Source organism: Rousettus aegyptiacus, unplaced genomic scaffold (assembly GCF_014176215.1).
Source record: "Rousettus aegyptiacus isolate mRouAeg1 unplaced genomic scaffold, mRouAeg1.p scaffold_m13_p_6, whole genome shotgun sequence".
NCBI lineage: Eukaryota > Metazoa > Chordata > Mammalia > Chiroptera > Pteropodidae > Rousettus > Rousettus aegyptiacus.
The window spans coordinates 80,433,092-80,453,509 of record NW_023416309.1 but is presented as its reverse complement, the minus strand read 5'-3'; the positions used below and the strand labels follow the sequence as shown (position 1 = coordinate 80,453,509).

Below are 20,418 nucleotides of genomic sequence, written 5' to 3'. Positions count from 1 at the left end.
TGGTTCCTCTCCTACCACCTCGCTCTCAAAACCTCCCTGGCCTTCCCTAGGGTTCGATGCTTTCATTTAGTGACCTTCAGTTAGGGGTGTGGACCATTAGCACTGAGTATCCCATTAAATTGGAAGACATGTGGCATTTCTGCACTAAACACCAGTAGTGACAGTTGGGGATCCCATAATCTCAGCCACCATCACAGTTTTAGCAACCACCTTGTGACCAATGACCTTCAGGCATCACCGTCTCCAGCCCCCACCCGCTTCCTGGTCTCAGTGTCCAAATTTCCTGTGTCCTCCTGCTCACCTCCTCCAGGATAACTGTACCACACCATAGCAGCTCCCTGCTTGAACTTATCATCTCCCTGACCCAACATGGGTTCCCAAGCACAGTAACAACACCGCTTCCCACTCAACACTTGGGTCACAAACCAGGGATTCAGCCTTCACTCCTCTTTGCCTCCAGGCCCCTCACCCAATTAGTCACCAGTCTTGGAGATTTCACCTCTTAAAAATCTCAACTTCATCTCTTTCTCTCTGTCCCCATGGATATTGACCTAATTCGGGTTGCCTTTATCTCTTACCCAAATTCCTGCAACACCCTCCTCAGCACCCCTCTGCCTCGAGTATGATAGTGCATGGACCCTGGGGTCGGACTGCTTGGATTCGAATCCTGACACTGCCACCTAATGCCTGCAACATGGGCAAGCAAACTAACCTCTCTGGGCCTGCAGTTTCTGCAGTGAGCATAACAGTAGTGCCTTCCTAGAAATGATTGTGAGCATTCTGCTAACACATATCAAGCACCCAGCATGGGCCCAGCACTCAATGTATATTAGCTCTTATTACTAACGTCTCTCTTTCCAATCTACCCTTCACTCAGCAGCCACAGATGAGACCAGGTCATCCTCTTCAGTGGCCTCCCTGTCCTCCTCAGGAAAAGCCCCAACACCTGAACAAGACTCCACAGATCTGCTTTCCTTTTGTATTGTAAATATTCACTCTCTTGAACACACCTGACATCTTGCCTCCAATCCTTTGCTTTATGCTGTTCCCTGTCCCTAAACGCTCTCTCCATCTGTCAGTCATCCTGCGTTCTCAAGCACCTGTTCCATCACTGCCTCCTCCAAGAATGCTCCCCAGAACCCTTGAAGCAGGTGACTCTTGCTCCTAAATATGTCCAGTCCATCTTATCCTCATGTATTTGTTCCCTACATCTCACTCACTTTAGAATTCTGCGTTCAGCCCAGGTCCTGGCTCCCAGCAAGGGCTCCACAGAAGCCAGCTGAATTCCAGTTAGATTGAACTCCTCAGCCCAGAAAGGACTGGCACCAGGCGTATCCAAATTGGTGCCTGGAACAGCAGTGTGAGGTAAGCTTACCACCCACCTCAGTTCCTGAATTTCCTCCATTGAGGAAATGAAGAGCTCCTCTGGGTCTAGGGTAGGGATGGGGGCAGCGTTATATGGAGGGTGGCCAGGCCAGGGAGATCCCCAAGGCAGCTGAGAGCAAGAGGGCTCCAGGCCTTAGCGATAGCCCTGTCTACTTTCTCTCTCTGATGAGGGCTAAAAGCACAACCTAGTGGTCCTAGTGGTCTCAGGGGATCAGAGAAGGTAGGGTAGAGAACAAAACCACCTTCCCACACCTTCCCTTTCACTGTGAAGCTGGGGTCCTTGTCCCAGCACCTATTCTGTCAGGGTTGGCTATAACTTTGGACCAAAGCTTCCCCTTTCAGGGTCTGGGTCTCCTTTACAAAGGGAAAAACCCTTTCCAGCTGCAACATGTACTAAATGCTGACTCTAGGTGGCCAAGAGGATTAGGAAACAAGAGAACTTAGGGGCCATATTATTGCCTGCTCCCCCCTCCTCCCCAACACATACACATGCTGACCCACAACCAAAGAACAGAAAAAGAGAGTTTATTGAAAACTATGTACAGTTGGTCCATCCCCTACCACAGGTGGCAATCTAGGCTGGTCCCTCCCATACCTCAGGCAGTATCTTGGTCCCTGATGGTGGAAGCTAGGGCTGGGGCGAGGGCCCAGACTCCCTTGGGAAGCTTGGCAGCTAGAACCCACCACTAATCTTAATCTGTGAATTTACAAATCTAAATGGCCTGTTGGTGGTGGACAAGGAATGGGTCCATGCCCCAACCTAATCAAAGCCTGGGTAGGGGAACAACTATTCTGAAACTTGGGCTCAAGAGGTCCAGTTAGGCTGTCTGAAGTCCTGGCTACTCCTCTCACAGGAGGCCTACCTTGACACGGAGGCAAAGAGCCCCCTACTACCCTACTCTACCCCATGTGCCAGGCCAGTCTGCCATGAGCTTCATGACAGACTGGGGATATTAGGCACCCTCCCTCCCAACACTGACTCAGGGTCCAGAGCTCCTGGAACACTCCCCAGGCAGAAGACCTGGGATTGAGAGATAAGTGTTAGGGAAGTCACAGTTAAGGGCCCAGGATCCTCCTAGGGTAGGCGGCAGTTTAGGGAGTCAGGGTGTCCCACTGTAGGAATAATCTGCTTTGTTATGCATCACCAGCCGGTCATCCACGAAGTAGAAGCTGTCAGACTGTGTCTCATATGGGTGACGGATCATCTCGTTAACTGCAAGAGAGGCCCAGCCAGGTGGGGCAGAGGTTAGGAGCCTGAGCCAGGCCACCACAGGGCCTTCAAGACTGTGGGACAGGGACAAGCTGAAAAACCTCAAAGAGTTCCCCCAGCCTCTTGGAGACCAAGTTTCCCTATAGGTGACATGAGAATGGTGGCCAGACACAAGAGACCCAGGGTGGGAAGAAAGGGAGTCAGACCCACAATCCCCCCAGCTTGGTGTCTCTGAGTCCCCTTGCCCACAGGACCCTGCCCACTCACTCAGCTCCTCAGAGAGAGGGGGGAAGTCATAGATGTGCTCGCAGGTGTTCTTGCTGCTGGGGATGCAGAAGCCAAAGTGGAAGTCAAAGCTTTTGAGCAGCTGGTTGCGGAAGTAGTGCCTCTCGATCATGCGGAAGTTGTTGACAGGTTTGTCTCCCACTGTGAACTCCACCCTGAGTGAAAGAAGGGGCCAGGGCTGAGCTCAGCCTTGAAGTCAACTAGCCAACCAAGCTCAGGATAGAGTGCTCCTAAGAAAGGCTCAGTAAGAACTCAGGAAGGGCTCACTCCCACCCTCACCCTCAGCCCCAGCCCTCACCCCCTGGCCCAGTAACTCACGTGGCTCCCACCTGCCTGAGGCGGAGGAAGGCAGGCGTGAACTGGTAGCGGACAAAGCGCCCAGCATTGGGGTCCAGGTCCCGCCGGTTGATGGGCAACCGCTCTGTAATGCACCCCAGCTGGGGCTCAGTGGGCTTCAGACTGGGGCCCATGCCCACCCAGTATTTCACCCCAGGGACCCCATCTCTTAGAATTTTTTAAAACTCCCAGGAGATTCTGATGCACATTGAGGGTTCAAATCTTTAGCTGATCAGTTCCACCTGGGGCCTCTAGGTCAGCAGGTCAAAAGTTTCTAAAGAGGTTCTCAGGGCCACAGGAGACACAGAGGCCTGGGGCCTCTGGGACTGCAGTTCCCAGGAAAGCCTGCAGAGGGCAGACTGGCAGTAACTGGAAGGACAGGACTATGCTAAAATGGCCAAGCCCAGAAACAGAGGGGAAGGAAGAAATTCAGCCCCAGGAAGAGGTCCCCCACCCTGTTTGGCGACTCCTGGGCATATTGGGATCCAAACCCTAGCTCTGCTCTGACTCCTCTAAGGCCTGAGGAGTCCCTAGGCAGCCTACTTCACATCTCTCATCCACCTCCTTCTGTCAATGACCCATGCAACCACTCACCTGAGGCTGGGGGCTTTTTGATTTCAAAGAGAACAGTGCCTGAATCCATGTCCCGAATCTTGAACCTGACGAAGTCGATCTTGTAGATATTCTCCTCAGGGGAGCAGAGGTAGTCTAAGAGAGACAGGTGACTGCTGCCAGCTCAGCTTTTGTGGGACCCTGGACTAGCTACTACTTTCTCTGATCCCTAAGGTTTACTGACTTCCAGAAAAAGAATTGAGCCTGTGCCCTGGAGGAACCCCCACAATATGGGGGAGACATAGCTCTGTCATTGGAATCTAATGGGGAAATAAAAAGCTCCACCTAGTGGCCTCTTGGATAAGGGACGGGCAGGGTTGAGAAGGACCGCGAACAAAGTCACTTCCCCCACATTTTCCCTCCTACCCTGGAGTTGAGGGCCCTTAGTATAACTTCTGCTTTGCCAAGGCTGGCTTGGTGACTTTGTGTCAAATAGGTCTGCAATCTACTAGGGAGCTCCCAGCATGAGAGAAGATAAGAGTCCCGTATTTGGGAACTTCACTCTATAAAGGGGGTAACACAGTTCAGCCTCAGAAGAGACACAGCGCTTCTCTGAAGGATACCCCCACCCCCACCATATAGCCGCCCCTGGCATCAAGGTATGTTAGACAAGGACTTTCCCTGACCTGGGTATTGCTGGGGCACATGAACAACACCTTCTCTGTTCCTTCACCAGTCACCTCCTCATAAGCAGCTTATACAAGCCCAGCTCCCTTAAGCAGCTTAGCCAAAGCTCTGCTGACTCAAGCCCAGAGCCTGGAATATTGGGGGTAGGGGGCCACTTTGCTCCCATCCCCTGTTGATCTCCAAATGGGAGGAACTCTTAGCAAACAGAGGGAACCCCTTCAAAGGTCACCTACCCAGCTATGGCTCTGAGCCACTCCCAGAGCGGGGAGGACAGGAAGAGGGTGTGGCAGGTGCAGCAGCGGGTATGCATGAGGATAAGGGGAGTCCTCAGTGCCCAGAAAAAGAACCAGAAACAGTGGCTGACCCCTTCTGATGAAGGTCAGGAATACCAGGGCCTGACCCAACCCTCACCGCTTTTGTAGCAGCAACTGCAAGTTCTCAGGGAGGTCCTGACAATAAATAGGAGGAGCAGAGAGGTGCAGTGAGGGACTCTGGTGCTGTCAGCCTGAACAGCATCACATCCTCCCCAGAGAGGCCCGGAAATCACCCTCCAGGCCCCTGGGCCACCTCCTATTCCTCTGGGGCAGGAAGAGGAAGTAAATGTAAAGTTATTTTCTCTTCCCCAAGCCTAGGACAGCCCCCTCCATAAAGCTCTCCTGGTAGCCGCCTGGCACCCTGGGATCTAGTAGGGACTACACAGGGCTTGGGGAAGGGCTGTACACCACAGCCTATGGTGGGGAAAAGAAAGAGGAGGAAAAGAAGTGGGCAGTACCTATCTCACCCTGTACACACCTTACTTTCATGGAAAGTAAGCACTAGTCCAAAGAGGTAGAAAGAAGATACAGGGCAGAGGGAGAGGAAGTAGCAGAACTGGGAGCAGGATCCAAGCTCCCTGGAAAGCTCCCTTGTTCCCCATTCTCCAAATTTTGGAGCTTGTTTTTTCATTTAAGAACAACTTCTTGCAGTCTAACCTCAGCCTCTTCTACTGCAAACTCAACCTATCAACCTCTTTATCCTTAGAGGAAATGAGGAATGGGGATGTCAATGGCTTGGAACACCATAGCCACTATCTCACTTCTGTCAGGGAAAGACGAGGCCTGGGACCTAGGGTAAGGCCAGAGTAGGGGCAAAGTGGCCTAGGGCTCAGAACACAACTGCTCCCTTCCCCTCAGCTACAAATAGCTTCCTAAGCTGGATTCAGGGCCCAGTAATCCGGGAGGAGCAAACCTCAGACCTATGCGATTAGGGTCAGAAGAGACCAGGAGGTGCCAGTGTGGAAAGCCTTGGCACCCTGTTCTCAATTTCTACAAAGGAAAGGGCTCCCATGAAGCACCTTCTCCTATTCATCCCCTAGATGATCCATCTCTAAAGGCTATGAATTTCCTCCAAATAAGGAGATAAATGGTGGTATGTGGACTGGAACACCCCCCACCCCACCCCCACAGTTGCAAAATAAACTCTAAAGTTACCTAGGACCTGGACAGGTCAGCCTGACCTCCAGACATCCTTTTAGGGAGTTCTGCCCCAGAGCCGACCTGAATCCTAAATGCTGCTATTGCCAACTGGTACCAACATCAGAATGGTTCTGGCCGCCCCCCTCCCCCATCTACCAGTATCTGCTTGGGCAAGGGCAGCTCAACGCTCTGGGGTCCCAGCCAAGAATGGCTGCTTCCTGGCTCAAAGAAGAGGGAGAAGCTGGTCCCCCCAGGGACCCAGATGTACAGATGTACAGGCCTAGACCTGCCATCATGGTCCCTTCCACAGGTCTGTCTGGCAGCCCTGGGCTCTGCTGCTCTTGAAACTCCAGAGCTCAGGTCCACTCCAGCACCTTCAGCCCCACTCCCAACAGAGAGACCTCAAGAGTGGCTCTCACAGAAGGATCCAGGACAGGGTTATTGTTGAATGAGGCCAAGGTGGAAGGCCACTGCCTCTCTAAACGTCTTGTTTTTTGAGGCTCAGCCGAGACTTTTTATCCTTGTTCTCTTACTTTGATGACCCCCTCTCCTGCCCTGAATACCCAGGCAGCAGCCACGAGCAGTCCTGCGGGGCCTTTGGAAGTACTCATAAAAGAGCCCTATTTACAGAGCATGCACAGAATGCCAGGCACTGTGCAAAACCAGAGAATTTATTTTCACAATAGCCCTATAAGGTAGGTGTCATTATCCCCATTTTACAGATGAGCATGCTCAGAGAAGTGAAGTCACTTGCCCAAGGTCACACAGCCAATTACATGGCAAAGCTGGGACTTCAACCCAGGCAGTCCAGCTCAGAAACTGAACAACAGTGGAGACCTCTAGGCTTCCAGGAAGGGGACAGGCCCTAGCCCAGGCTAAGGGAGGCATTAATCCACTCCCCTGAGATGGCCCAGAGCTAACCCAAAGAAGCTTCCTGCTCCCTGCTCAGGTCCCTTCCTGGGGAGGACAGCCCCAGACTTTCTGGGGGATCCATGGTGAGGGCATAAAATTCAGGGTGACCTAAGGTTGCACCTACATAACTCAGCCTCCCCTTAGCCTCCAGGGTAGGGACTGAGGACAGATTGCTCTCAGCCCTCATTATTGCAGAGAAAGACCTCAAAGGGCTCTGAAAACTCCATAGGGAAAGGGTCACAGTTGCAGCTGCTGCCCACCTCTACCACGAGAAAGAGGAATGGATTCCTTAAAAAGGAGTGGGGTGGACATAAATCTTCTAAGGGAGAGGAGAGGGCACAGGAGATCAGGGGAAAGGGGACATGGAGCCCTCAAGCTTGGAGGAAAACGGGCAGGGGAAACAGACGAAGGGGTACCCGGTGGGGGAAGGGAGCCAGGGGGAGGGCGGGAAAGGGGGCGGGGGCCCGGGCTTCGCGCACCACGAGGGCCCCGTCCCTCCCGCGGGCGGCACTTCCTCGCCGGTGCTCACCGCCGGTGATCCGCTGCAGCCCCAGCACGTCCTCGGGCCCGATCGGCTGCTTCCTCTGCAATGGCCCCAGCCTGGGCCCCGGGCCTGCCTCCAGTTCCGACTCGGACCCGGACTCAGATTCCGCCTGCGGGTCCAGCTTGGGCTCCACGCTCTGGCCCAAGGCCCCTGGAGCGGGCTCCGCCCCCGTTCCGGCCCCGCCGCCACCCTTCTTCACCTTCATGGCCTCACCGGGCCGCGGCTCGCTTGCTGCCGCCGCGGTTGCCAGCTCCGGCTGGAGCGGAGAAGGGGGAGCGTCCGCAGCCCCACCCCCGGCCGCGGCCTCAGGTACCGCCCCGCCCCGCCCCTTGCCCCGCCCACCGCCAGCCCACCCCTGCTGAAAGGCCGTGAGCAGGCAGACCTTGGATACTCAAGAAAAGCAGGGTGGGAGCTCGCCCTGGGCTTCATTCATTTTTTTCAAGGAGTCCTGGCTACCTCTCCTATACTCTGGCTATTCTGCTTCCCTCTGTCCCTCAAATGAGTTCCCACCTCAGGGTGTTTGCCTGGGATGCTCCTCCCTCAGGTGGCCTCTTGTACTTATGGTCTCAGCTCTAATGTCATCTGCTTAAATGCCCTCCCTTGTACCCAGTCTACAGTACTATCTGATCAGTCTGTTTTTTCTTTCTAGAGCATCATCCAATATTAGTTTCATTTGTTCACTGACTCTTCCCCCTAAAAGATCAGTTCTGGGAAAGCAGGGATCCTGTCTTTGTTCTCTATAATACCCCCAGCACCTAGCACAGTGACCATTGCAGCCTGTACTCAATAAATTATTTTTTATGAATTTATGAATGAGTTAATATCTGAGGTCTTACACTGGTACAAGCTATTCTCTCCCAGACCTCTTGCTAAAAAGCAGAAGTAGGTGTTAACAGCCTTGTTGGGCAAAACAGGACATGCTGAGGACAACAGCCTAGATGACTAAACTATCACAGGGCCCTGCAGGACAGAGAGGCAGGAAGGACACATGTCCAGGTGGAAGCAAGCAAGGTGGACCTATGAGCCCAGTAGAACAGACACTAGGAAACCATTATGTACACAGGAATAAAGGGGAAAAAACAAAATATATGCTCATAATGCAGATCATACCAATTCTCATCAATGTTTATTGAGAGCCTAGAATGTACCAGAGGCTTTCAAAAGCTTATCACATTTAATCCTCACAACCACCTTTTAAGGAAGGATATCATTAGTGCTAATTTAATGATGGAAAAACTGAGGCTCAGAGAGATTACATGGCTTATGCAAAGCTCCCCAGATGACAAGTGCAGAAGCAAGCATTTGAATTCAAGCATGTTGGATCCCAAGTCTGGAACTTTCTCCACTGTACCACACTGCCTCTATGAAAGGATGAAGGGAACTTCTGCCACACACAAGGCATCAGGCTGTACCCAACAGGTATAGATAGCCAGGAGGGAAGGGAGTAACGTAGAAGGCCCCAGGGTGGACCTGTGCCTGGCCTCTTCCATGAGAGCCATGCCAGGTTTCTCTCTGAGAGGTTAGAGGGAAGTGTGGTGAGGAGACTAGAAACCAACCCAGGGCTTTCCCCTAATGCTCCTTCAATGCAAGAGAACTGTGAGGAACAGGGCAGAACATGACCTGCCCCTGACCCAGAGGGAGAAAGGAATGGGCCTCCAAGTTCAAGCCAGATAAGGAAACCCAGATGATACATCTTTTGAGGATGGGGGCTGGGTGACCTGAGCCAGAGGAATGGGAAGGGAAGGAAAGATGAACCCATCTTGGAGTGTTACACTTTGGTTGCTGGAAAGGCAACAGAGGAGGCTGGAGACAAGTCATTTGTGGCAGGCCCCATTTATGTGCCCCTCAATCTAACACCTCCTACCCTGGCCGGAAAAGAAGGCTTCCTACTGAGATGCTGCCCTGCTCAGTCTATCTTCTCAGGCTTTTTCCAGGACTTGCGGGTCTCTAGGAAGATCTTGACCAAAGACAGGAGAATAGGCACAGCCATAGGCAGGAAGAGTGGGATATAGATGGCAAACTTCTGGTCATCAGGGAAATAGAGGAGATGAAGGAGTGAGGGATCAAAAAAGGCACGCTCTGAGGACATCACAGCTTCCTGGCTGGCAACGAAGGCAGAGGCCAGGTGTCCAGAAGCCAACTCCTCCGTCGCCTTCTGGACTGCAGCTACAGCCCTGTATACCTAGGAGGGGGTCAGGGGGACTACCAATTAGTCCTAAGCACTGCTAAAGGGGGTAGGGGTGATTGGTTTACTGTGTCTTCTGTCTAGCAGAAGACAGGTTGCCCGAAGTTCGCCCAGGATATATGGAAGCCAGTATAAAAGGGCTATGGTGTATTTTCTTAGTTCCTGCCTAAAACTTCGACCCGCCAACCCCTCTGGACTCCTGCCACGAGGCTGGCACTGCCCTCTAGAGGAAGCCTGGGGCATTCAAAGCAGACATGCCCCTACATCCCCTGGACCTCAATGGGCTTTAGTTTCACCACACCCTGGCCCTTGCTAGCCATTCCAGTCCTGGGCCACAGAATCCATTCGCTGTCCACTTACCTCAGATGCCACATCATCCTTGATGACAATGTTACTGATCTTGCCCAGAAGCTGGGCTAAGGAAGTGAGAGTGGTGGTGGCTGTGGCCAGGTTCTCCACTGACCGAGCCCAGAGCAGCCGGTCTAGCTCCCAGGTCATTAGCCCTTCACTCTTAGGCCCTGAAAACAGGCATTTTGGAGGCACTTGGGGCTGAGGAATCCCAAAGAGCAGTCTGTAGGAAGAGTGAAGTAAGGTCAAAGGGGCTGAGACTAGGAGATGAAAGAAAATGGCTAAGATTCCTAGCATAACTACTAAGATTTTCAATCTTATCCAGACCCACAGGGGTTGTAGGGAAGTGCCTTAGGGTCTTGGAAGGTGAGTGGCAACACTAAGCAATCCAGTGTCCAAGCCCTGCTTTAACCAGTGTTTTAGATTTTACCTGTTTCTATTATTGAACTTCTGAAATCTTGTTTGACAAAAGATCTTGTTTGACAAAATATTTTTGATAATGCCAACTTAGTTTAATCCCCTCACACTGTCTACCCTCTTTGGACAAGTAGGGCCACTGAGCCTTAGATGATCCAGGACCACCTCTGACAAGACATGCATGCTGTGCCTCTCTAATCCTACACCCGTGCAGACACTTCTAATCAATCAGAATCCTCTTTCCTGATGAGCTCAGATACATCCTTAAAATCTGCAACATAGGGCATCAGGCAGCCGCCATCAATACTAGTTGGCACAAGAATTAACAGCTATTTTCTTAAGCACCCCTAATCACACTTCGTAGACCTGACATGAATGAATCTATTTTTCTTAAAACAGTTTTTGTCAGCAACTAGTTCTTCTTAGGAGAAGGATGAAGTGATTCTTGGAAATCTTTCTTGGTTTCCTACAGCTCTGGGCTTAGCCAAGGTATCCTTGCCTGGTTACATTTCATTCCAATCAGCCCAGGAGATTACGGTCAGAGTCATGGACCATGCCCCCAAGTGGACCACACAGGACCTCACCTCAACTGAGCCAGGAACACTTCCATCACCCGCACCATGTCCACCTCAACTTTCACCGGCAGCTCCGAGGTATTGTAGGCTTTGGGGTCCACATTGTACACCTGCAAGAGGAAATCAGGTCTCTACATCACACCAGGACTATGTACAGCTCTGCCCTAGACACACTCTGGAGGCCATGAGAGAAAAGGAAGACATATTCTGTGCTCCTTAGAAATTACAACCCGAATCATATAGCTAATATTTTTGAACACCTATTAGGAGCTTCCCATAAATTATTTCCATTTCCCCCCTCAAAAATCCTGTAAAAGAAACTTTTTATTACATTTTAGAGTTCCTACCCTTGAGAAACTCCCAGTCTAACAAGAGAGACAAAGTTTTCAACCTTGCAAGACTCCCACAAATAAGGCGAAGATCTAAGATATACACAGAAGAGTCCTCAGTAAGTGCAAACAGCTTAACACAAAAGGGTCATATTATAGAAAATATTGAAGAAGAAGCAGTGGGGCTTGCGGAGGGGAGGGGGGCTGGCACACAGTACCCTCACCTTCCCAGTGTCTGCCCCTCCCACCAGCTGAGCCACGGAGGACACCAGAGGAACAACAGAAGAACAGTTTTAGGGAATATCTATCTGTCTCTGAAGCTTGGGCTCTGGCGTCTGCATAGTGTGACCATTACCATAATGCCACCCCAGCGGGGACTGTGGAAGGCGTTGGTAGCCACGGGAATGCCATCCTTGTCCTGTATGTACAGGGGGGAGTGGGCAAGCTCAGGTACATAGAGCAGGAAGTTGAGAACAGGGTAAAGGGAGGCAGCGCTGGATCCTGTGGTACAAAGAGAAGGGGAGTCAGAATACCAAAAACATGTTGGATCTAGATCTTAGTTCCAGGTCAGCCTCGACCTTACTGGTCACTCACTCTGGGCCTCATGTTCTCCAAATGATAATCACTAGGATATCCTCCAGTCCTGGGTTTCTGTGACAAAGAACTTCTGAACATCCTCCTAAGATATACCACATACATGAAGTGCCGTCCTTAGCCCCGAAATACCCCTGGAATATCCCCTCCTCTAATGGGCTCCCCCTTAACTGTCTAAGTCAACTCTCTTGGCCACTACCACATTGCACCTATATTACTATAACTCGTTTTATGTACAAGTACAGATGTGACCTCATGTCAGCTCCCTGCTTAATATTCTTCAATGGCTAGCCATTCCTACCAGGTTAAAGTTCAAACTCCTTAACATGGTCCTTTATGGTCTGGTGCCTGCCTGCCTTGTCAGCATCAGCTTGGTCACTCTCTCACAATGCAGCCACACTAACCTCTGAGCTTTCTAAAAGTTGATGTGCTCGTACTCTTCTACATCTAAGCTCAAAATTCCCTTACCTAAAATGCCCTTCTACCCCTGTACTCAGCACTATCATAAAGTAGTCCCTCGGACTTTGTTTGCTGAATAAAGAAGGAAGGGAGAGAGGAAGAAAAGGAGAGAGGGAGAGGGAGGGAGGGAGGGAGGGAACAAGGAGGAATTTGCCAAGGCCCCACGTGCTGCCCCTCCCATACCCTTTGGTCCACCCTGGCCTAGCCTTGATGACTTAAATTCTACAACTAGTGATACACTCATTTTGATTTGCCTGTATTGCAGTTCTTGGTCATATCTACTCTTCCTAAATACCACCCCAAAAATGAAAAACTGGAATCCTAGCATCAAGGTTCCTTAACCTCAATCAGCAAAACTGTCAATTCAAATGCTGCCTTCATATACTTTTGTTATCTTTCCTACCTGTGTGTCCATATCTTTCCTGAATGGTTTGCAAAGAGGAAGACACAGCCTATCAGTTTATAAAAAGTGCTGGGAAACATATTTAATAAATGCTTTTGGATATAATGGTGTAGAGATGTAGATATCAACAGCGTATCATGAAAAAGGAGCCTAGATGCCCAACACTTCCTCATTGCCCAACCTGGGAACCATCACTATATATAACCCATCTCCAACCCCAGGCTGACCCTTCAGGGTCCTTCCCCAGCCTGGCAGCAAGACTTTATCCTCAGTAGCTCACCCAGCCGGGACTCCACCGGATTGATGACGTGGGGGAGGCTGTGTGTGGCCAAGTAGTAGCTGGAGGTAGCTGGGTCAAAGCGGGGATTTACTCCCAACACTGCATAGTAAAGGATCTAGAGAACAAAGAGGGAAGATGTTATTTTGTTTATTTATTTATATTCTATTTTGTCCCCCCAAAAATATTTGAAATGTCTTTTAAAAATATAATTATTACAACAGGGCAAAATGTAAGACACAAAATTAGGACTGAGAGAAAAATATGTATAAGAAAAAGATAACACAGCCAAGAGTAAAGTTAAAAAACTAAATATGTTCTTTAAAAACCACATATTTTACCAGGCTTTCTAACAGCCTAAACAAAGAGGGAAACAAAGAAACAAAGAGTAGCATAATTAAAAAAAAAAAAAAGAATAGCATAATTCAGTGTCCACAAGATCAAATCAAGAGTTATTCAGAATTACTCCCACTACTGAGACCTGATACAAATTTCTCCCACATTTTCCCTCAAAGAACATTGTATGATACAGAAAGTTACATTCTTTACATCTTTATTGTTACTACATTAACATATTTCAGGAAGTCTGTTGTTCTTGTTGTTATTTTTTAAATAAATTTCTTAAGGATGGCACAACTGGTGAAGACAGTTCTGGAGGGAGCCATAAGGAAGTTAGTTTTTTAACAAGCATTGACAAAATTCCCTGAGCTGGACACCAAGGAGGGAAAGTAGACACCAGAACCATATACATACACAGGAAATTCCTAGCGAATCAGCAAGCTCAAAGGACTGAAAGAACAGACCACACTTGTAAACGCTAAATCTGGATGGACTCTGAAAAAGATGGTGCAGCCAGAAAAAGGACTCTACAACTTGCTCCCAGTCTCACCTGAGAGTCCACAGAGAAGTTGCCCGCAGCACTGAGGGCATTCAGGAAGGGCTGCACATAGCGCCGGACAGCCCCCTCAATGTCCCAGTGGACGTCGTGGGACTTGGGGTCTGGGTTGAGTAAACTGAAGGTGATCTCATAGCCTATGGAAACAGGAGTCAGGGAAGCCAGAGGCTTCTTTGGATCATGGGCAGCCTGTATCTCTGACTGGGCTGAACTTGTTTCTTGATTGAAATGGCATGGCACCAATGGGAGGATAAAACTGGGATAAGGAACACTGTACACTTTAAGGAAAAGTGCAACCACAGAAGAAAGGAGTAAAGAGTTTGCATGCAGACTCCCCTCCTGCTCCAATGCCTCCACCTAATTTATTTCACTCTCCCTTCCCATAGCAAAGCCCAGTCACCCTACCCAAGCTGGACTTCAGAGGCCGCCTCTTATCAGAGCTCCACTTGTCCTCTGGAAGGTGGTCAGCCAGGGCCGCAGCAAGTACATCCTCAGTCAAAGACATGGCCTGGGCTACTTGGATTATGCGGCGGCCAATGATGTTAAAGGCCTCCCGGTGCATTATGCCCCTCACGACTGCTGTCCTCTTGGGCCCAATGTAGCTCATCATGTCCTAATGAGGAGCAAGCAAAGGATAAAAAGTCCATGGCTAGAGGGAAAAAGCAGAAGAGCACTCTGGCTCCTTTTTTGAGAATCCAGTCTTTTTGCTACTGACCGAAAGGCCTGCACTTCTCTTTAGATTCATAGTGAACTAATATCTCAGCACTTCTGAGCTATGGGTATATATGAGTGTTTTCATTCATATCAGTTCCCTTCTCCTTTCTAGTAGACATAGGTCCAAACAATAGCTAAATTTCCACAGGCTGGAAACTAAGAGATGGCATGCTGAGCAAGAAAGGCAGAATAAACAACTGGACAGTTTGATATAAGTAAATGGCACATGGCAAAGAAGCAAGTACAGAATTTTCACAGCGGCATTATCTATAATAATAAATAACTGGAGACAATCCAAATGCTCATCAGCAATAGTATGGATAAACTGCAATATGTTTATACAATAAAACATCAGCCAGGATTAAAAATGAAGGAATTAGATTCAACTACACATATTATCATGGATGATTCTCTCAAACATAAATTTAAAGCAAAATGAAAGTTGCAGAACATGTACTACACCGTTTATATAAAGTTCAAAAATACATAAATTTAAATACATTATCGAGATACAATGTTTGTGATAAAACCTGAAAGAAAAGTAAGAAAATAATGCACGTAAAATATAGTCACCTTGGGCTGAAAGGGAGTGAGTGGGGTATAACCATGGAGGTACACAAGGCTCCAGCCAGATTGCTATACTATTATAACCTGGGGCTGTGTACATAGGTGTTCGTTAAAATGTTCTTTCCTCTTTTTATAAAAATATTTCATTATAAATCCATAAAGAAAATGGCACATGGTATCACTTCCACTAAGCCTTGTGCTAATAAAATGAAAAGGTTAATGTACTGCCCATATTACCATCACAACCCACTCAAACCAGCTTCTTTCTTTTAGCCCTACTGATTTTTTTTTTCCATTTTAAACGGTCACTGGAGCTTTAACCATATACTAGTCTTGGATTTAGAAAGACTCAGAGTCAATGAAAAAAATTCCTATTTGCATTCTTTAAAAAACTTATTTGGAGCATTTTCTGTAGCGAATGGAAGAAATGGGTGACGATACTACAAGAAGGAGGTGACCAGGGAGAGAAAGAGCTGAAGGGATAAGGCAAGGCCACAGCTTCTGCTCACCCTACCTGGGGGAGAAGTGAGGAGTGTTCAGAGATCACGTACACAGTCAGGGAGCCCTCTCCTTGCTCCTGAGGCTCAGCTAACATGGTTTCTGCCTCTGGGGACAAGAGCAGGTAGTGCACCAGAAGCAAAAACACCATTCCCTCTCCCTCCGGACCCCAGAGAGTGCCTAAGCCACCCCTCCACCTCCCTCTGATGCCCAGCTGATACTCTGGGCAGGCTTGGCCCTCAGTGGCCCACGCTGAAACACAAAGTATCTCATTGACAGCTTTCCCAAAGTGACTTTGGAGTTAAAATAAGGTATGAAAACTACACATTTCGGGATCAGAATGGAAAACAGCGCTTCCTGTTAGATGGTGTGATCACCCTTTCTGGTACCTTGCATACTACCCAATGACAGGGCCTCTTCCTCATAGTCCAAAGCCCTTCGATAGGCCTTCTGGAATCGGCATTTAATTTTCATTTTATCTGAGAAGAAAAGAAAGAAACAGGATGGGAAGAACAAGTATCAGACCTCTGTCCACTTTCCTAGCCCTAACACTGTCCAACGTCTGAAGATACCAAGATGATTATTTGCAGAGAAATACCATGAAGCTACAGCCAATTCTAATGCTTTCTGCATGGATGATACCAAACAATGTTCCACCTCTTGCACCTGCCCAGCTCATGCCTCTGTCTATATATACACTACATTCAACCTGAAGGACTCTTCCACAGGGAAATTTATTATAATATTCATTGCATGAGTTGGTGAAAGGAGAAAAACCATATAATCATTTCAATAGGTGCTCCAAAATAATCCAATTCAATGAACATTCTTGGTAAAAACAAGATGCATACTTCAAAACAAAACACTAAATAAATTCCAATAAAATTAGTAATAAAACAAGGATGCTTACTAGTTCCCCCATTATTCAGTACTGTTCTTTCTGAAGTTTCTGACCAATGTAATAAGAAAGAGAAATAAAAAATGACTATTTCATAGAAAAAAACAAAATGGTCTTTTTGAAGTAATATAGCTATTTTCCAAGAAAATCAGCTGAAAACTAGAACTAGTAACAATTCAGTCAGATGACTAGACACAAGAATATGCAAAAATCAACAGCTTTCTGATAATAAGAAAAGCAAGTATTTTTAAAAATGCCAATCACAATAACAATAAAGAACATAAAAATACCCAGGAACGAATGTACAAAACTAAAAGGAAAAAAAAAACAAAACAAAAAAAAACAGGACTTTACTGAAGGACATAAAAGATTTGAATAAAATGGAAAAAGCATACAAGGCTCCTAGATTGAAAGACTAAATATTCTAAAGATGTCAATTCTCCTTAAGTTAATCTATACATGTAAGGCAATCTCAAAGGGATTTTTTTCACCCCCTATAACTTTACAAATTGAACCTAAAATTTATCGGGAAAGTTCTTTATTGAAGAATTCCAGGTCATATATGCAGAAGAAATGATACAATTTAAAAATTATTATTTTGCAACATCTACTGAAATGGATTCCAATACCAAGAGATGCTAAAACAATCAGGTGAAAGGTTAATAGTGAACTAAAATACAGAAATCAAGCTGACAAAACCTAAACTCACTGAATCATCTTTGTATCACTCAAAGTAAAACAACTAGCCATTACAACCTTCATGATATAAGTACACCACACCAACCATAAAGTATTCTTGTCAAAAAAATTGAATCTGATTTTAATCATACTCTAGATCTGACTATCTGTTTATATGAAACATGGGTAATAGAGGAATAAGTTAAATGAAACTAGGAGGAAACAATCTGCCAAATCCAGAATGTTGAGATGTTCTATAAAACAAATGACCTGGTCTCTCCAACAAATCAAAAAAAAAGAAGTGTATCAGGATGGGGTAGGGGCAGCTGATGTATAATAAAAGAGACAAAAGAAATATAATAAAATTTAATGTGTTGATCCTCATTAGAATAAACCAGCTATAAAAAGATACCTTTGAGATAATTGGGGAAATCTTAATGTAGACTAAAATTTAGGTGGTAGTAAAGAATTATTGCTAACTTAGTCAGGTACAATTATGGTAGTAATGTATGAGCGTGCACATTAGGTTGAACGTATTTTTGTGTGTGTGTGACCAAGGTTAAAGAGCTAGAAAGTAAATAGCATACAGGCACTTCATGGTCTGGACTCAGCCTACATTTCCCGACACTCCCAATCTTTCACTTCACACTGCAGAAAGATAGAACTGCTCATGGACCACTCCCTCCCTCCACATGCTGATTTACCCAGAGCAGGCTTTTACACAGGAGGCAGCATAGTTTGTTGACTAAAAGCCTGAACACTGGAATCAGTCAGGCCTGGATTTAAATCCCTGTTCCATCTCTTACTAGCTGGCTGTGTGATCCTGAATAAATTAAAATCTCTAAAGTCTGTTTTTTCATTTATAAAGTGGGGATCAAAATGTTAGAATTAAATGAGGCCAACACGTGTAAAGTGCTTCACCTAGTTTCTGGCATATAGTGGACAATAATAGCTATATCATGCCATTCCCTCCCTTTTCTTCCCCATTTAACCTGAATTCCTACAGATCCTTTAAAAATCCAGCTAAAAAAATTACATCCCTCAAAACCTTCTCTACCCTTCTTTCCTTTGATAGTTAAAGGCTTTCTTAAGTGCAAACTCTGTTTCTTATATACTCCTATTATGATTTCTTTAAATAAGTGTCTTTCTTCCCTGACTGTGAATTCCTTAAAACCATTATCAATTTCTTAGTCGATCTCAAATTCCTGGGACCTAAGTGCCTAACCCTCAGTTAAGTGTTTAATGTTAAATTAAATAAGGCCTGTATACAAGTCCAACATGATTCCAAATCCCGTGTTCTTTCCACTACATCTCACTTCCTCTGCTACCCCCTATGAGATTCAACTGCTTCGGATCAGGCAGCATAACGGTTTTATGAATAAAACTGCCACCTTAATGAATCTAAAGTTGCTTTTCTTCTAACCAAACACGTTGTTCATACAGAAAGACCTTTAAGGTGTTTAATTACCTTTATGGGGACACCCACGCTCCTCCTACCCAACGCATCTCTGGACTGAGTTCGGGCAGAAAAGACAGCCTGACCCCCCACCCCCACCCCAAGAACTCACATTTCAGAGGTATCTCTCTCTCATGCACCACAGTGAAAGGCAGCTTCTCCTGGTCGTCCAGTGGTACTGACTCTCGGGTAAACACAACAGTGACGGGCACCATGAGCCGGAGCTATGAGAAGGAGCATCAGGGCCATCAGTTGAGTCTCTACCTTGGGGATGGGCTGTCCCCTAGCCCTCCCACATCGAGGTCTCACCTGCAGGGCATTCAGCCCACTGATCTGGGAGTATGGCAACGGGGCCCGGTAGGTCTCTGTGGTCTTCCACCAGAGAGGCAGCCCTAGCACGATGGCCACCGCAGCGAAGAAGAGGGCAGCGCGCTTGCCTCGGACCACCTCTGGAGGTACGGAGATACTGACTGAGGCGCCAGAAGTGGGCGCGGGTGCTGACCCCACCCCCGACGCGGAGCCCCGGCAACCCGTAAGCACACTCTAAGCCCGTGTTCGTAGGGATCCCTGTGAGACCGACCCAAGTCAAAGTCTGAAGGGATCCTGTCTGAAGCGACCCCCGACCCTCAGTCCGCGGGACTTCTGGCAGACTATAATCCCCAGCCCTTCATTCCTCCCTTGCAGCCCGCGAGTCGTAGGCCCCACCCCGCATGCCCCGCACCTAGGTCTGTAAAGGCAGCCCCGGAGGCCGCCATGCTTGCTTCCGACTGCCCTGGCCCTGGGGCGGAGCTGCACAAGCCTTTCCCAATCAGAAACTCGAAAGGTGGGAGGCGGGACCACAGCAGCGATTACGGCCAATTGAGATCGACACTGCAGTCGCAAAGGCGGGAGGAAGCCGGCGAATGACGGGCAGAATCCACAAGGAGACTAGCCCCCAGTACCAAAGGAGTATACCCCCGCCCAGAGGGGCGGTGGAGGTGCTGTACGGGTTTCAGCTCGCAATTCGGCGTCCCCCTCTTCCTGGTAGAACGCGCTCCTAGCCCCAGGAGTTAAGAGCGCAAATTCTGCAGTTGTTAGGGCGGCCACGGGCAGCTCTAAGTCTCCCGTTTTCTCATCTGGAGATATTTACTAAAATGAGATCATTCATGTAAAGAAACTGACACACGGAAAGCACTCAAATGTCACCTATCACGATCATTGTTTACCATCCCAATCATAGAGCTCCTCTTCCAGGCACCCCCTCCTCAAGCCTCAAACATGGAGGCGGCAAGCTAGTAGTATCTTTTGAGAATATTTGGCTCATTCGGTATTTTTTAATTCATTTCCAACTTGTAAAAATCTGAATACTTCACTTAAAATTTTGGAAATTCATGAGCACAGACCCTGAATCCTGATCACTTGAGTTCAATTCCTGATTTTACCACTTGTCCTGAATGATCTTGAAAAGTTAACCCCTCTGGACCCGTTTCCTCATATTAAAATAGGGATAGCAACAGTATCTACTTTACATAAAGTTGTTGTATGTTGTAGTAAATGAGTTAATAAACATAAAATAATTAGACTAGGGCCTGGCAGGAGCACATAGAAAGTGCTTATAAATGTTAGCTAATTTTGTTAATATTAGGTCAGGTCACACTGGGCCTACATTCCCATATTGTAGTCATTAGTTGGGGGGAGGATTGGTTGTGCCTTTTACACAGAGCTTGGCCTCCCCAATTCACACACAACACACTCAATAGGTTCTCTCATCTTTTTATCT

General features: G+C 47.7%; 2 protein-coding genes across 2 annotated transcripts; both read right to left on the bottom strand.

Annotated features, from left to right (window-relative positions):
- Nucleotides 1–1,894: 1,894 nt before the first annotated feature.
- Nucleotides 1,895–7,630, bottom strand: UNC119 (unc-119 lipid binding chaperone). Its single transcript, XM_016139092.2, has 5 exons — nt 7,352–7,630; nt 3,812–3,925; nt 3,200–3,302; nt 2,864–3,036; nt 1,895–2,599 (listed from the first exon to the last, which is right to left on the bottom strand). Exons 1-5 carry the CDS (start codon nt 7,569–7,571, stop codon nt 2,487–2,489), a joined length of 723 nt encoding a protein of 240 aa, XP_015994578.1. The 5' UTR covers nt 7,572–7,630; the 3' UTR covers nt 1,895–2,486.
- Nucleotides 7,631–8,464: 834 nt separating this feature from the next.
- PIGS (phosphatidylinositol glycan anchor biosynthesis class S) lies at nt 8,465–19,437 on the bottom strand. Its single transcript, XM_016139091.2, has 12 exons — nt 19,381–19,437; nt 18,969–19,108; nt 18,772–18,883; nt 16,017–16,106; nt 15,644–15,735; nt 14,254–14,461; nt 13,843–13,985; nt 12,957–13,071; nt 11,576–11,721; nt 10,901–11,001; nt 9,912–10,122; nt 8,465–9,548 (listed from the first exon to the last, which is right to left on the bottom strand). Exons 1-12 carry the CDS (start codon nt 19,412–19,414, stop codon nt 9,273–9,275), a joined length of 1,668 nt encoding a protein of 555 aa, XP_015994577.2. The 5' UTR covers nt 19,415–19,437; the 3' UTR covers nt 8,465–9,272.
- Nucleotides 19,438–20,418: the final 981 nt, after the last annotated feature.